The sequence below is a fragment of the Ovis aries genome, chromosome 22 (genome assembly GCF_016772045.2).
Source record: "Ovis aries strain OAR_USU_Benz2616 breed Rambouillet chromosome 22, ARS-UI_Ramb_v3.0, whole genome shotgun sequence".
NCBI classification, from domain to species: domain Eukaryota; kingdom Metazoa; phylum Chordata; class Mammalia; order Artiodactyla; family Bovidae; genus Ovis; species Ovis aries.
The window spans coordinates 18,962,838-18,980,494 of NC_056075.1; the positions used below are offsets into that span (position 1 = coordinate 18,962,838).

The 17,657-nt window shown below is 44.3% G+C and overlaps 1 protein-coding gene across 3 annotated transcripts in view; it reads right to left on the reverse strand.

Moving 5' to 3' along the window:
• The window catches only part of CRTAC1 (cartilage acidic protein 1), a 147,735-nt gene that overhangs the window by 112,422 nt on the left and 17,656 nt on the right, over nucleotides 1-17,657 (reverse strand). For all 3 annotated transcript variants that reach the window (XM_027960229.2, XM_042238487.1, XM_027960226.1), the window contains exon 2: nucleotides 14,358-14,557. In XM_027960229.2, coding sequence (XP_027816030.1) covers nucleotides 14,358-14,557 — 200 coding nt within the window. The remainder of the gene's footprint in view (nucleotides 1-14,357; nucleotides 14,558-17,657) is intronic.

Consider the following 17,657-nt stretch of genomic DNA (forward strand, 5'->3'; position numbering starts at 1 on the left):
ACCTATCATATGCAGATGACATCACCTTTATGGCAGAAAGCGAAGAGGAACTAAAAGCCTCTTGATGAAAGTGAAAGAGGAGAGTGAAAAAGCTGGCTTAAAACTCAGCATTCAAAAAACTAGGATCATGGCATCCAGTCCCATCACTTCATGGCAGATAGATGGAGAAACAATGGAAACAATGAGAGACTTTATTTTCTGGGGCTCCAAAATCACTGCAGATTGTGACTGCAGCCATGAAATTAAAAGATGCTTGCTCTTTGGAAGAAAAGCTATGACCAACCTAGACGCATATTAAAAGGCAGAGACATTACTTTGCTGACAAAGCTTAGTCATAGCTATGATTTTTCCAGTAGTCATGTATGGATGTAAGAGTTGGACTGTAAAGAAAGCTGAGCACCAAAGAATTGACGCTTTTGAACTGTGGTGTTGGAGAAAACTCTTGAGAGTCCCTTGGACTTCAGGGAGATCCAACCAGTCCATCCTAAAGGAAATCAGTCCTGAATATTCATTAGAAGAACTGAAGCTGAAACTCCAATACTTTGGCCACCTGATGCAAAGAACTGACTCATTGGAAAAGATGCTGATGCTGGGAAAGATTGAAGGCAGGAGGAGAAGGGGACAATGGAGGATGAGATGGTTGGATGGCATCGCCGACTCAATGGACATGAATTTGAGTAAACTCTGGGAGTTGGTGATGGACAGGGAGGCCTGGTGGGCTGCAGTCCATGGGGTCACAAAGAGTCAGACACGACTGAGCAACTGAACTGAACTGAACTGAACCTCCTTACCTAAGACCCTTTATCCACCCCTGAGACCCCTGGCTATTCCACTTCATTCATTAACTGAACACTGAGTATGATTTAGGTCCTATAGTTTCACAGATAAAAAAGAGAAAGTTCTTGCCTTTAGGAGTCTGCAATCTAATGTGAGAGGGCAAATATTAAAAAGAATTCTTGATCAAAGTGTATATATAAAATGTCTACTGTTTAATTAAATACCATTATGATATTTCTTTGGTTTGAGTTTCCTCTTCAATATGATCGAGCTAGCAAAAATCCTTCAGAAACAGCTTAACACTAATCACAGATCATCAACTGCTCTTACATATTCTTGAGACTCTTCCTTCTGACTAGGCAACCATAGGATCTCCTTTGGGGCTAGGATGGTTACCCTCTGGTCTGCAACACAAAACCAGAGAGGGTGCTTGCTCTAGCAGGCAACGAGGCTGCCTTGGTCTAAATGTACAAATCACTGTTTTGGTATTAGATGAGAAAAGTGGGTCTAGAAAAAATGAGAGGAGGAGGATTTGTTGAAGGTATGCAAGGTGTTCCCAGAACTGGAGAGGTGCAAGAGGTCCATAGGTTGGGGACCTCAGGGACGGGATTCATGGCCTTGACGTCCCTGGAATTCTCTCTTCTTCCTTGGTGTAACTTTTATCTCTTAGTTTCTTCCATGGTATGGGGGATGAGGATATATCCGTGGTAATTCTGGGATACAGTCTCACAAGTCATGATCCAAGAGCAAAGGTAGACTCTGGATGGGAAATCTCAGATCAAGAAGCTGACTGCTGCTTCCCTCGTGACTCAGTGGTAAATAATCTGCCTACCAATGTAGGAGACCCAGGTTAGATTCCTGATCTGGGAAGATCCCACAGGCTGTGGGGCAACTCCGCCCGAGTGCCACAACTATTAAGCCTGTGCTCTAGAGCCCAGGAGCTGCAACTACTGAGCCCACGCACCCTAAAACCCACGCTCCCCAAACAAGAGAAGTCACCACAATGAGAAGCCTGTGTGCTGCAACCTGAAAAGAGCCCACACAGAAACCCAGCACAGTCATAAACAAATAAAAGTGTTTAAAAAAAGAAGCTGATTGGACCATCTTAGGTTACAGAGAACCCCTGATCCCTAGTGATAGAAAAGGTACTTGGCAGCCCCAAAGGACCCTGTGATTAGAACAGTTCTCCAAAAGGAGAAGGAATGTTCTTCCCAAGAGAACCAGTAAAGACTATGTGGAGGTTCAAAGAAAAGATGCTGCTACTCTGTTCTGATGACCCTGCCAAACCAGTGCTGCTCTCCAGGGTAGAGCGCCAGGTAGACTCCTCATTAGCCTGCTCATCCTTCCACTGCCCACTCGTGGCCAGTATATAAAGTGACCACAACACTAGGGCATGTCAAAGGACACCGGGTAATTGCCCATGACTTCCTGTTTAAAAAAGTTTATTTGTTTTTGGCTGTGCTGGGTCCTCATTGCTACGTGTGGGCTTTCTTTAGTTGTGGGGTATGGGCTCATCACTGTGGTTGCTTCTCTTGTTGTGGAGCACAGGCTCGAAGGCACGCAGGCTTCAGTAGCTGTGGTACACGGGCTTGACTGCCCTATGGCATATGGAATCGTCCCGGACCAGGGATTGAACCTGTGTCCCCTGCATTGGCAGGCAGATTCTTAATCACTGAATCACCAGGGAAGTCCTGCCCATGACTTCTTATGGCTGTAATTCTATAAACAGTACGGAGAGATGGCTGCTGAGGGAGGATGGGTCCTTTTTGATGTGTACGGTCACACATTTCCTTGATTGACATAACCAAACACCAGTGACCTTATGTGGTATCACTTACACTGGCAGTGGAGGTTGGTCTTAACTCTCCCATGCTCCTCCTTTGAGGCACAGTCCAAGGGTTTGGCCTGGCTACTTGAGAGCATGTGGCTTATTGTACTTGCTTCTCTGCCCGTAAGCACACATCCCTGTACTTCTCCATTTCACATGAAAGTATCCCATGTTACAGAGAACGAAACCCGTATCAATACGCATAGTGAAACTGCAAAATCTTAAAGACAAGAAAGAGGAAAAAGAGACAGACCACCTACAAAAGAAAGACTGATAATGGGATCTCAGCAACAAGTGACAGAGGAATAATAACTGTCAGCCTAAAACTTCTGAATGCAGAAAAATTATCTTTCAAGAATGGAGATGCAGAAAACATATTTTTAGATTAAACAAAAACTGAGAGATTCTACCAGCAACTGGCATTCAGTAAGGAATAGCTAAAATAGATATATTGGGAAGAAAAAAATGACTGGAAGGTCTTTCTGAGATACAAGAAAAAAAAAATAAGCAAGCAAAATAATAAAGTTGGATAAGAATAAAAAAACATTGACATTAGATAAAAATAACAATAATTATAACCTATAGGGTCTTCAAAGGGCAAGACTAAAATACTATATGTATACCAGGAAAGGGTGTTCAGAGTTAAAGTGTACTAAAATAAAATCCATGTATTGTTATAGAAAGGCATTGATAATTTTAGAGTTCATTAAGTTAAAAATGTACCATAAAATCTCAAAGGGAACCACTAGAAGGACAGAAGTAGAGGGTATAAATCTCAAATCAGTAGAGGCAGAAAATCAGATTTCAACAAGAATCTCTACCTCACAACCAAAAAAAAAAAAAAAAACCCTCTAAATCAATCAATTTTTTAAAAGCAACAAAGGAAAAGAAAAGAAAGAAGCCTTCAAAACTTGGAAGTTAAAAAAATAATAAAAACAAGTTTAAACACATTAATATAGCCATTAAATGGAATGGACTAATTTCATCAGCAACAGGTCACACATGGTTAAACGGTTGAAAAAAACGTAACTTACGCTTATGTTGCATATAAGAAACATATAAAACATAAGGACTTTGGAGAATTCAAAGTAAAACTATGAAAAAAGATATCCCTGACAAATACTAGCAAAATAAAGATATAATATCAGGCTACAGCTGAAACTCTAGTACTTTGGCCACCTCATTCAAAGAGTTGACTCATTGGAAACAACTCTGATGCTGGGAGGGACTGGGGGCAGGAGGAGAAGGGGACGACAGAGGATGAGATAGCTGGATGGCATCACTGTCTCGATGGACGTGAGTCTGAGTGAACTCCGGGAGTTGGTGATGGACAGGGAGGCCTGGCGTGCTGCAGTTCACGGGGTCACAAGGAGTCGGTCACAACTGAGCGACTGAACTGAACTGAACAATAACATCAGGCCAAAAAGCACAATTCGTGATGGGTGTGCTGTGGGCTGTGCTTAGTCGCTTGGTTGTGGCCAACTCTTTGCGACTCCATGGACTGCAGCCGGCCAGGCTCCTCTGTCCTTGGGGATTCTCCAGGCAAGAATACTGGAGTGGGTTTTCATGCCCTCCTCCAGGGGATCTTCCCAACCCAGGGATCAAACCCAGGTCTCTCACATTGCAGGCAGATTCTTTACCGATTGAGCCACCAGGGAAGTGATGGGTGAGGTTTTCACAATGATAATGGCTTCTATCACCAGGAAAATACAAGAATTCTTAAGACAATGCAATATATATGAATATCAAATCATTACATTTGATTTTTAAACCTGAAACTAATATAATGATATATGTCAATTATACCTCAATTAAAAAAACCTGGGTCTACTAAAGTAGCCCCAATATACACACACCAACAAAGAACTACAGAAAGAAATAAACTACCATTATGATCTGAATAACACAATTAACAAACAATTTAACGGGCACATATATTGGGTCGGCTGAGAAGTTCATTTGTATGGAAAACCCTGAATGAAATTTTTGGCCAACCCAATAGAATAACAGTTCTGCCTTTCGCTGTCTCTGTGACTCTCAGCAGATCTCTGGGTCTCAGTTTCCTCATCTGCAAAGTGGTGATGACACTATCTACAGTGCTTTCATGAAATCCAAAATATCATCAACGATAAGACATTATTTTCTTATGTATCTCTAGGAAAAAACAAAAACCTTGCCCATTAAATGCAAGCTGTCAATTGGAAGTCGCATCCCAATTTTAGAGATGTAAAAATCACTAGGGGTAGGGGATTAAGAGGCAAAGACTACTATATATAAAATAAATAAGCTACAGCGATATGTTGTAGAGCACAGGGAATGCAGCCAGTGCTTTATAATAACTATAAACAGCATAATCTATAAAAATTTTGAATCACTGTGTTGTAGACCCAAAACTAACATAACATTGTATATCAACTATACCTCAATAAAAAATGTGAAAAAATACGTGAGTTAGACTCAATTAAATGCTACATATCATAGGGGCTGCTGTGATGGTTTAAAACGAGATGATGTAAGTAAAATACAAGACATCAGTTGCTTCCTCCCTCCACCCCTTCCCAAGTTTAGTCTGCAAACAAGGGGAGAGCATGTAAAAATCGGAAGCAGGGAGTGTCTGCTTTTAGCTTCTTCACATCCGTGCATGTTTTGAAAAGCAACTGATTCCTCACAAGGAAAATGAAGTCATAACCACAGCATTCTTGAAAGAAGGTGACTCACCAGGTCAGTAGGACTGGTGAGAAGGAGTGCGCGAGGAAAAACACAAGAGAGGGAGGCAGGGGTCAGATCGGACACCCTGAGCAGAAGTGATTCTGGGAGTGCAAAGGGCACTTGTTCCAGAGAGAGGTGTGAGTTGAGTTTGGGGGAGGAAGGGGATGGGGGAGGCTAGGGAGCCAGGAAAAAGGCCTAAGGGCTGCAAGGGTGGGGAGGAGGGTTGGTCTGGGCTCTAGCCTGCTATGGGCCTGTACCTTGGGGAGTCTGGTGTGGGATCCGAGGGGCAAGGAAGACCTTCCAACCAGCCCACCACTTTAAAGAAGAAAGAAATAGAAGAGAAATTAAAGGAACGTGACTGGAGACAGGGCATATATCCATTTTCTGAATGGATGAAAAATTCAGACTAAAAGTAGCTTTGCCGTTTTCAGCAGAGGCAATTTTAGTGTCTTAATTATATTACTATTTTGGAGCAGCTTTTTATAAATACTCTTCAATACTCTGTGAAAATCAGTTTTTTTGTCAGAATGCTTAAAAAAAAAAGTTAAGTTGAAATAAACAAATAAACAACAAAACCCAAATAAGCCTGAGGTTCTCTTCGACCCAGAGAGGCCTTTGCACCCTTGTTAAAGAGACCTAACCTATCCTACTTGAGACCATCCAAATGCCACCTCTGTGATTCTCATTGGGAAGGACTCTCCACCTGCTCCAACCTCCTGGAACGTTTGCATCTCCCTGGGGGCACAAGTCACCTATGACTCACTGAAGTGAGTGTGTCTGTCTACAAGGACAGTGAGATCTTTAAAAGCTCTGAATCCCTCTCTCAATTTCCAACCACCCATGGGACTGGGAGTCAAATGGTGAGCTGCAGGTTGAGTTAATGTGGTGGGTGGAGGGTCACCCAGGAACCAAGTGTGATTTTAGGGACCTATTCTTAGGGAACTGTCAATGAATAAAAATAATACTAGATTATAGGAATAATAATACTTTGTTGGTGATATATCTCTTTTAAGTATGTTCTCTTATTCTTCTAAATAATATGTTTGTGGGCAGTATACTTCTCTTATTGCTGTGAAATTAGTAAAACAATACTATTAAAATGTTCATAGGTAACGGCCGTTACATCTCTGAGAAATATCACCTAGCACCTGACCTTTGACTTCCCAGGTGGAGCAGTGGTAAAGAATCCACTTTCCAATGCAGGAGACACAGAGACTCGAGTTCAGTTCCTGAGTTGGGAAGATCCCGCAGAGCTGGAAATTGCAATCCACTTACCCCACTCCAATACTCTTGCCTGGAAAATCCCATGGACGGAGGAGCCTGGTAGGCTGCAGTCCATGGGGGTGCTAAGAGTCGGACACGGCTGAGCGACTTCACTTTCACGCATTGGAGAAGGAAATGGCAACCCACTCCAGTGTTCTCGCCTTGAGAATCCCAGGGATAGGGGAGCCTGGTGGGCTGCCGTCTATGGGGTCACACAGAGTCGGACACGACTGAAGCGACTCAGCAGCAGCAGCAGCAGCCAGTATTCTTGCCTGGAGAATCCTATGGACAGAGGAGCCCGGCAGGCTACAGTCCATGGGGTTGCAGAGCCAGACGCAACTGAGCACACACATGCACCTGACCTTTACCTAATGTATCAATGTTAATTTCCCATTGTTGCTGTAACAAATTACCACAAACGTAGTGGCATAAAACAATACAAACTGATTATCTGACACTTGTGTATGTTCCAACCCTGGTCTGTGCTGAAATGAGAGTGTTGGCAGAACTGCATTCCCCTCAAGAAGCTCTAGAGATAAATCTCTTTCCTTACTTTTCCCAGCTTCTAGAGGCCACTCACATTCCTTGACTCCAGGCCCCTCTCTCAGAGCCAGAAATGGTGGGTTGAGTCTCTCTCACATTGGATCACTAGGACCTCCTCTTCTGCCTTCCTTTTTTCACATTAAGGACTGTGATTACATTGGGCCCACTCAGATAACCCAGAATAATGTCCCTATCTCCAGGTCCTTAACCTGATCACCTCTGCAGAGTCCCTTTTGCCGTGCAATGTCACATATTCATTGGTTCTGGGGTTTAAGCCATGGGTATCTTTGGAAGGCCATTATTCTGTCTACCACATCTTCTGACACCTTACTCTGTGTGTGTGTGTGTGTGTGTGTGTGTGTGTGTGTGTGTGTGTGGCCGGCGTAACACAGTAAGGGCCTCAGTCCTCTAAGCTGTCAGGAGAGTCTGTGACTTGGAGGTGAGAGTGGAATTTTCGCCCATTGCTTCTGGCCACCCAGGGCTGAGGAGAAGGAAGCTCATTTATAGCACTGAGACATCTCTGGAAAACCTGCCATGCACTGCTGAGTAACCTTTTTAGAGAAGTTTTAAGAGTGGGTTTTAAAGTCCTGGTTCCTGCTCCAGCGCATTCCTTGTTAGTATTCAAAATCAAGGGCAGTCCATGCTTAACTATAGCAGAATAGCTGGCACCCTGCAATCATTCTTCCACGATACTGATGACAATGAATCTTAGGGTTAAGGGTGACCCATTTAAGAAATATATTTTTGCAGAGGAAGCTTTAGAGGAGGCTTTTTAGCAGTTTGAATCAGAGTATTGAAGTTCCTCAATCCAATTTTTAACAGCAGCGGCTTCTTTGAACGATGTAGAATAGGACATCCCCCTTCTTTATTACATCAAAATTGATAAAGTTCATACCCTGGGACCTATGTGGCAGTACACATAGTAGGTGTTTGAATAGCTATTGATATCACAACCCCCCAAATCACCTTTTATTTCTAGGCTATGAATACACAGGAAAAGATTGAGATTGGAAACAATATTCATTAAGATTTAAAATGTGCATATTATTCCCAGCATTTCCGCTTCTTGGTATCTATCCCAGAGAAATATCTGCATATGTGTGTAAGGATGTGCAGTACACCATTGTCTGCAAAGGTCACAGATTACAGTCAGCTTAAACATCACTTGAGGAGTGGCAAAACAAAGGCGGTACATCCACACAGAGTAAGTTAAAAACATTAAGTTAGATCCACATGTTTGAGTAAAGAGTATGTTACACACTGAAGAAAAACAAGTTTTGAAACAAAAGTTTGATACCCTTCAAAATTACATATTTTTTAAATAGATATATGTAACATAGACATTTCCATAAGTATAAGCACCAACCTGGAAACAATTGCTATTCTGGACGAGAACTGGGATGAGCTTGGAATAGGGATGGGAGGTTGATAAAGATGGAATTTTTCTTTATCTATATTGCGTGGATACTTTTGCAAGAAAACATATTCGTGCTATCACAATGTAAAATGTATCTTAAACTTAAAAAGAAATTGAAATAATCTAACACTTCAGGTTGTCAAAACTGATGATCAAATCTATTACAATATTATATTTTATAAAAGTTAAGGCTAAAATTTCAAAAGTATTTTTCCTATTTTGTTAAAAGTATGTGTATATATGTATATGTACAATATATATTTATACTTATGACATATATCTAATATATGTATATAAACGCGACGTCTATCTACTCTATTTATCTACACATACTATACACATCTGTTGTTGCTGTTGTTGTTCAGCCACTAAGTTGTATCCAGCTCTTTGTGACCCCATGGACTGCAGAACAGCAGGCTTCCCTGTCCGTCACTCCTCGAGTTTGCCCAAACTCATGTCCATTGAGTCGATGATGCCACCTATAGATACCATATATATCTATGGATACTTGTAATAAAATCCATAAATGCTGCTTTGGTTAAATCATAGATAAATATATCATTCTTTATCATTGTTTTTATTACTTATAATGGCAAAAATATCTCTCATATGATTATGACTAATCTGGTAATTGAATCAGTTTGCCTTTTAAGTAATTCAATTAATTTTAGTAAATTTTAAAAGTCTTCTGACATAGTTATAAAATTAAGAAAAAATGAAACGCGGGTTTACAATATGTAGCATCCCTTTAAATGAAACCCTTCCAAGTGTGAGGAATGCACTAAGGTTTTATCAAGTGGATGCTCTTTGTGTAGAAAAACTGATCTAAATCGTAATTTAAATTTTACAACCACTGCAATCTTTCCACTTGGGGAAAACTTCTTGGAAACTGACAGTGTAGAGGGGTTATCTCAGACCTCTGGGGATATCCCAGGAAGCAAAAGCTCCTCTGAAGGAATTGTGCAAGATTGACACCAACAGGGATTCTGTTCCAGACTGCATGAGACTGTAGATTGGGTGTTTAGTTCCACTGAGAAAAGGAGGAGCCACCAGGTTTTTTATTTACCCAGGGAACTCATCTCGAAGATCTTCAATGGTCTGTTCGTGCACCAACGTCTCCGGGGGTGATCAAATCCTCCCCTCACCCCGCAGGGAAGAGACGGTAGGCAGACCCGCAATCATGCACCTGCCGGTTAACAGATAAGCCCTCCACATGCGGAGGCACTCGCCCAGCTGTGGCGGAGGAACTGAGCCATCCCTCTCCCTCCCCCATCGCCGCAGAACAAAGGGCGGTCACCGTCTGCTCCTCCCAGGGTCGGATGAAAGCACATGCCTTCCATCACAATTAACTTAAGACTCTGAAATACAACACAAACTCACCCACTACATGTTCAGAATCAATGCCATCAATACCCAGAATGAGGATACCAAAAAAGCAAAACAAAACAAACCTATTCAAAGAGTAAATACTCAAAGCAACAGGCTGGAATCAGACGTGCTACAAGGTCAACAAATCCAAGACAAGTTCAAGTACAGTGCGTCTTATAAACTGAAGAGTTGGCCATTATCCCAGGGTTGAAACGCAGATGCCTTCAGGGGCTGGCTAATGGAAAGGTCTACAAGATAATAGAGAGTGAACCTCTCAGGAGCTGGACCCCAGGTGCCCACATAAAGGAATTCACATTCCATTTTTCAAAGTTTCAATTTCCACTACGTGATTCCTAAACAGCCTCTACCATCAAACAGAGAAGGAAACAGAGTTAAATATGGGTATATGTTAGGTGCTCAGTCATGTCCGACTCTTTGTGACCCTATGGACTGTAGCACACCAGGCTTCTCTGTCTGTGGAATTCTCCAGGCAAGAATACTGGAGTTGGTAGCCATTCCCTTCCCCAGGGTATCTTCCCAAATGACCCAGGGATGAACCCAGGTCTCCCACATTACAGGCAGATTCTTTACTGCCTGAGCCATCAGGGAAACCCCAAATATGGGTGTGGGATGGATGAAACTGAATAAAAGTCAAAATCAGAAACACCGCCAAGAACTCCACAGGGCATGAAAGGCAGAGCAATGATCCTAGCTGTCATTACTTGAAAGGGTAGTGACCACTTACTTGGTTTATATCTTCAAAGGTAATAATAGCAAGGCAAAAGTTAAAAGAAATGGCTTACTAAGCTCAAATATGAGGGGTTTAGATTAATCATATTTTTTAACATAAGTAATTGAGCTGGATTATGAAAAGGTTGCACACATTCCCTTGAAAGGCTTTAAATAAATGGAGCCTCCAGAAACCATACGTGTGACCTTACTGGAGGGTAAGGGGTGGACTGAATGACCTCCCAAGGTTCTGATTTAAATATGTCTATATAGTCAACTCCTGGTTATCCAGCCCAAAGAAGAAAGACAGTGACAAACCATCCTGAGCTGAAGATAATAAAAAGTTATATTTGCCTTTGGAATGTATTTTGGTACTTAAATTAGAACGTGTCTTTCTGATGCTCTGAGAATTCACAATGCTTCATAACAGCCACAAAGAAGGCCTGACCTAGAGCTGGGAGGCTGCCATATTTCGCCATCCTGCCCTCCATGCAACTCTTCTTTTTTGCTGGGGGTGCAAACATGCATGCTAAGCTGCTTCAGTCGTGTCTGACTCTTTGTGACCCTATGGATTATAGCCCTCCAGCCTCCTCTGTCCATGGGATTCTCCAGGCAAGAATACTGGAGTGGGTGGCCAGGCCCTACTCTACGGGATCTTCCCGACCTAGGGATCGAATCTACATTTCTTATGCGGATTCTCATTGGCAGGCGGGTTCTTTACCACTAATGCCACCTGGGAAGCCCTTTGCTAGGGGTGAGAAGCATTATCTTTCAGAACACCCAGCAATCCAAACTTTCTCAGTTAGGAGCCGCCTGGCTCAGTCTTTCCTTGAATTATGGTTGATTCAGGATGGTCTAGGTTGCTTTTCTGGAGGATGACTCCAAAGTGCTGCAGGCCCCACAGGAAGCAGCAAGCTGGACAAAGTTTGGACATCTACTCTAAACTGCCTATGAAAGATGATCTAGCTTCTCTACCGTAGAAGACACAAAAGTAAATTTATTGAGTTCCTTGGAACAGAAAGTGAAAAAAGCTTCAATGGAAAGGAAGATGAGACCACCAGGAAAGGACTTCCCTGGTGGTCCAGTGGTTAAGAATCCTCAGTCCAGTGCAGGGGATGCGAGTTTGATCCCCGGTCAGGGAACTAAGATCCCACATTCCGCAGGGCAACAAAGCCCACGTGTCACAGTTGGAGAGAAGCCTGAGTGCCACAATTAAGATCCTGCATGCCACAACTAAGACCAGACAGACAAATATAAAGGAAAGTGCAGGGCTTCCCTGGTGGCTCAGTGGTAAAGAATCTGCCTGCCAGTGCAGGAGACATGGGTTCAATCCCTGGTCCAGGAAGATGCTACATACTGAGAAGCAGCTAAGCCTGGGTTCCGCAACTATTGAGCCCCTGTTCTAGGGTCTGGGAGCTGCACCCACAGAGCTCACATGCTGCAATTACGGAAGCTTGCACGCCCTAAAGTCCATGGTCTGCAACAAGAGGAGCCACAGCCGTGAGAAGTCCGTGCACTGCAGCTAGAGAGTGGGCCCTACTTATCACAGCCACAGAGAAGCCCTCCCAGCAATGAAGTCCCAGCAAAATAACAACCAAACACAGAAATACAGGTTTAAAATTATTTAAAAAAAATAAAAGAAAGAGAAGATGAAGTGAATGCCCAGCACTGGGAAAGCAAAAAGCAGGATGCTCAGGAGATGCAGTAACCATCCCCTGCACCTCAAAGGATGGGTGGGATGGAAATCTGAGCTGGTGGCCCACAGTCCAAGATGAAAGGAGAGCCTGCTCATCAGAGTAACTTGTAGGGGCCCCAGAGGAGGGAAGGATGGGAAGCAGGGAAGTTGCCTCACTGTTCTTTGTCCTCTGTCGGCTCCCAGTGCCTACCAGAGGGAGGCTGGTATCACCTGGCAGGAGGCAGGACCAATCAGAACATCTCAGGAGTGCTTCCCAGCCCCTCACCCAGAGACCCTGGTGCAGTGGCACAGGCTCCAGTTGGCAGGATTTGGCCAAGAAGACTCTTTTTGGATTTAGACAGTCACTGGACAGACACAGACCTGAACACAGACAAGTTGCCTGGCCCCAACCCTGCACAGGTAATAAGGGGATTGTCACAACCGTTTCTGTTTCTCCTTTTTCTATCACATTCTGCTCTTTAGTTTTTCCTTCTGATGTCCCAGAGCTGTGCTGTTACAATGAAATAGAGTTCAGTTCCTTGGGCACAGTAGCCACATTGCAAGTGCTCAACAGTCTCATGCCCGTGGACACTATATTGGACAGAACCAACACAGAACTTCTACATCATCATAGAAAGTTCTGTTTGTCAGCCACTAATCTAGACTTCCAGGAGAACCTAGAATCTAGGAATTTCTACTCTTTTGGGGGGTAGAATAAAAAAAGGAAGAAACGCACTCATGAGGTATCTTGTCTATACATCATTACCACTGATCTTCACCGTGTGTGGTAGGCGGGGGTAGATTTCAACACACCCATTTTGCAGATGAGGAAAGTGGAGCTTTCCCCACTTTAAGTAATTTGCACATGGAACACAACTATTGGATAGGACAGGATTAAAACCAGGTTTTCTGGTTCCAAAGTCAACGCTTGCTACTGTTACATGCAATGCTACAAATAATGTTACTTGCCATTTACTTTGTTCAGTGTGGCCATAAAAACTCCGGCCTTCCAGAATGAGGTTGACAGGCCCTTGTTGTGTTTTTATTGACTGGCTGATTTTTGAAGTGATAACTAAACTTTGTACAATGTACTTCAGCAGCTCTATAGTTAGAGAGCCTTGGGGTTCAAATCCTGACTCATCCTCTTACTATTTACTTGATGGAGGGCAAGTCACTCATTGTCTCTGAACCATAATTTCCTCTTCTTGTCTATTTACTTCATAGTGTCCTCAGGAGGATAAGACTGTGTATGTGAAAGGCTTAGCACAGTGTCTGGCACATATCTGTGCTCCATAAATAATGATTATTAATGGCAACTGGCAGAATTTACAATGAACTGTCAGGTGCAATAGCCTGTTAAAGCTTTTAACAGGACGAGGAGGCGCATTGCTTTCCCCATTTTTCCAGATGATACATCTGAATCTCAGGGCACAAGGGGCTCACTCAAGGTCATGCAACTAGAAAGCTGTAGATCTAGGGCATGAACTCAAACCTTTTCTTGCTACACAGTGTTGCTTCTCAGGAGAGAAGGGAGCAGGGGTACCAAGGCATGGTTTAGAAGGAGTTTAGCCATCCCTCTTCATCCCCATATTTCCCCCTTCTCTGAAACAGGCAATTAATGATTTCTTAATCTTGTGTAAAATGCCATGCAAAGGCAGCTTTGAGCATCCCCCTCTATCATAACTGCTACCCTCAAGCCCCTCCTATATAGAGATTCTACAGTCTCATTGGTAAGGAAGTAACACTGGTATAACTAAGGCAGCTGAAATATGAACAGAATGCCTTGAAGCACAGCATTCAAATCTTCTCTCTGGAAAGCCTGTGGATCAAACCGCTTTCTTCCAGTCTACCCTCCATCCCAATTCACTGCTACAGCAAAAGGGCAAGGATGCAGCCTCCCAGACCCCAGCTGAGCCCAGCCAAGACCCGTGTGAGCGTGAATGCGTGTTGTTGCCAGCCATTGGGTTCTTGGAGTTACTTGTTATCCGGCCCTATTGTAGCAAAAGCTGACTGATATATCTGTCAAACTCAAGGTGGGAGGCACTTACCCAGCCACAACGATCTCAAAGTCCCCATCACGGTCCACGTCAGTCACTGCCACTCCGTAGTTGAGCTGGGTGGGGTTGCTGTCATAGTCAGGGGGCAGGACCGAGTTGGTGACTGCCGTGAACATGGGTTCAGCCCGCTGGGACCCCTCCGTCAGGGGCAGAAACCACAGCAGCAGCAGGAATAGAAACACCTGGAACATCTGAAACCAGAAGTCACAAATGTTACTGACCGAAAGCAGCCCAGGAAAATTGAATCCCAGGTTGGCGCGGAAGCGCCTTTCTTCCCACTTCCTGGAGGGCTGCCACTTCTCCACAAGACCCGTCCTGGCTACGCTCTTTCAAACTGTGACCTTCCCCCATCACTGAGGTCACCCTCGTGCTCCTCGGCCTTTTCGCTTTCCACAGCATCTATCACTGTATAACATGCCAGATGACTTCCGCATTCATCGTGTTTTACTATTTAGTGGCTATCTCCCTCAGCTAGGACATAGGCTCCACCAGGGCAAGGATCGTTGTCTGTTTTGTTCATGGATGTACATCAAGCCAAGGACAGTGTCTGGCACATAAGAGACACTCGACACATATTCGGGAGGGAAGGAAGGCACGGAGGGAGAAATACACATGCATCTTTCATGCTCTGGGAGAAAGAAGAAAACAGCAGATCTCAGACGATCCAGGGACAGGTGAGACCTCCATGAGGGTCCCCGTCTAGAACAATAGCAGAGAAAGTAAAGGATTATCCTTGTGTGGGACCGACCCCGGAGGTAGCCCACCCAGAATCTGTGACTTGGAAGGTTCCCCTGCCAAGGTCCCTCCCTAGGGCCGCTGGCCGTCGCCTCCAGACCAGGAAGCAGTCAGTTATGGAATGTATCCCAGCAGGAACTGGCGGGCGGCACATCATTCACTGGGAGAAATTAAACCATTGTGTGTGTTTTATTATAAATTAATTATGTATAATCCATTGTATAATTCATTATTATATCTCTAACATAACTCAGGGTGTTGCCAAACAGCCTGGGGCTACGGGAGCTGGTGGCAGCCACCCAGGAGACAAATGAGAATGGCCAAGTGGAAGGACTCCACCCTCTCCTTGCGTGAGCAATGAAGACACTTAGAACACTAGAGACAGCACCACCCTGAGATGCTGCCTGCAGGCTTAGAATCAGAGCTCTCAGAGCATTCCAAAGGCTCCCTTGGGACAAGTCCTACGAAGTCTGCACAGGTCCCATCCCACAGGCAAAGCAGTGCCTTCAGAGGGCGGCACACCTCTTCCTGATGGAGCTTTTCCTGCTGGCTTGTCAGTGTGTCTGGCAGCCAAGAGCAAGGCTGAGTGAGGCTGATGTCTTAATGAAGAGAGGATCTGAAGACTGACTCCCCAGATGGAGACAGACACTCCTGCCAGCATAGGAGCTTTCTCCAGTTCAGAACCCAGAGATCAAAAGGAAAGGCCCAGGCTCTGTCTTCAGAGCTAAACATGATTCAGAAGCCCCTCTAATTCCTCACTGGAGAGGCTGGAGAGAGACCCAGGGGCAGGGCTCCAACTGCAGCGTAGAAACTAACCTCGGTGAGCCTTCCTGGGAAGGAAGTTCTGGCACTGTGTTCAGAGGGCACATGCTGGGTGCTGCACTATCAGATGAGGTCAGTCCCAATTACCGAGATGTCTGAACATGACAGCATCATCTCCTGGGCTGTCTAATCAGCAAAGGCAAACACATCACTCCGAGAGTTCTGCGTCTTGGCAAGAAGTTTGGTTGGATAAAGGGAACTCATAATTGGATTAATGAGCAGCTGGGGTGGGGTGGGGTAGTGAGAAGCTAAAGGGTATTTAATAACCAGTATAAACATGTTGACCTGTAGGGTGGATCTGAAGGTCACAGGGCTTTTCAAGGTATGAACTCTAGTGTAGGGGTGGCAAATGAGTTTCAGCCTGACAGCCAAACTGATTGGCAGTGGCTTGAGAGTACTGTGAGCAGCTTACAACATTTGCAGTGGACATGGAAGGAAAAGCAGGACTGAGCATGCCTTCTAGAAGATCTTAAGTTCTTCCTAGCACTGTACCTGAAAATAGGGTCACTGCCACCAGGGAGTGGTAGGTCATAGAAGGGTCCTATTAGGGTCATATAAACATCAGGTAGAGATTTTCTAATGAAGGCCATGAAGGGCACAAATCCAGCCTCTTGATTTATCTTTTTTTGAAAAGTAAAAGCTTGAATTAAAGGAGCCATCTGAAAGAAGTAGCTACTCTGTGTTATCCACTTCCATATAAATAACCTAAACCTGGGCTTCCCAGGTGGTTCAGTGGGTAAAGAACTCAACTGCCAATGCAGGAGACATAAGAGAACCAGGTTTGATCCCTGGGTCAGGAAGATCCCCTGCAGAAGGGAAAGGCAACCCACTCCAGTATTCTTGCCGGGAAAATCCCCATGGACAGAGGAGCCTGGCGGGCTACAGGCCATGGGATTGCAGAGTTGGACACAACTGAAGTGCCTTAGCACACCCGCTGCCTAAAGCTAGATTAAAAAGAAATAACACACCTATGGGCTGACCTCTATTTTGCTTGATGGCCTTGAGCAAGTCATAGCCTCACTGGGTGCCAGCTTTCTTCTCCAAAATGAGGGTTTGGGAGTAGATCTCTAAAGGTCCTTTCTGGCTCTAAAATTCTATGATGGATTAATTAATATTTTTTAGAAGCAGGCCTTTGGCAGTTTTTCTCCCCAGCTTTTTCCATAAACTTCAGACCAACCTGTGTGGTTTTCCTTTCTGAGCATATTATTAATAAATATATTTTGAGCCAAACAGCTTTTCAGCAGAGCTCTATAGCGGTTTCCTTACAGGGGCCAAGGCCAGACAGGAACTGGCCATCATTAGTGTGGAAGTGAATGCACCAAGCAGGGGCAGACCAGTGGATGGTCTCCCCCTGGGGGGTGGGCTGAGAGTGGAGTAGGGGGAACAGGTCCTTTATTTTTCATTTTTCTGCTATGCCAAAGGCTCTTAGCATACCCACCAGTGCTGCTCAGCACCAGGTGAAAGTTAGAGGGTCAGCTGAGGGCCTGCTGGGGAACAGGTATAGCAGGAAACTTAGGAAAAGCCCTGGCAAATACTCACCCTCCATCTCAGGCCTCAGATGAAGGAAATCACTGAAATGCTCCTCTATACCCTGGCTGCTCAGTGGTCCCCAGACCAGTAGCATAAGCATCAGCTAGGAGTTTCTTAGATATGCAGAGTCATGGGCCCCACCCCAGACTTAATAAAGCAAAATGTGCATTTTAACAAGATTTCAGGTGGTCTAAATGCATATTA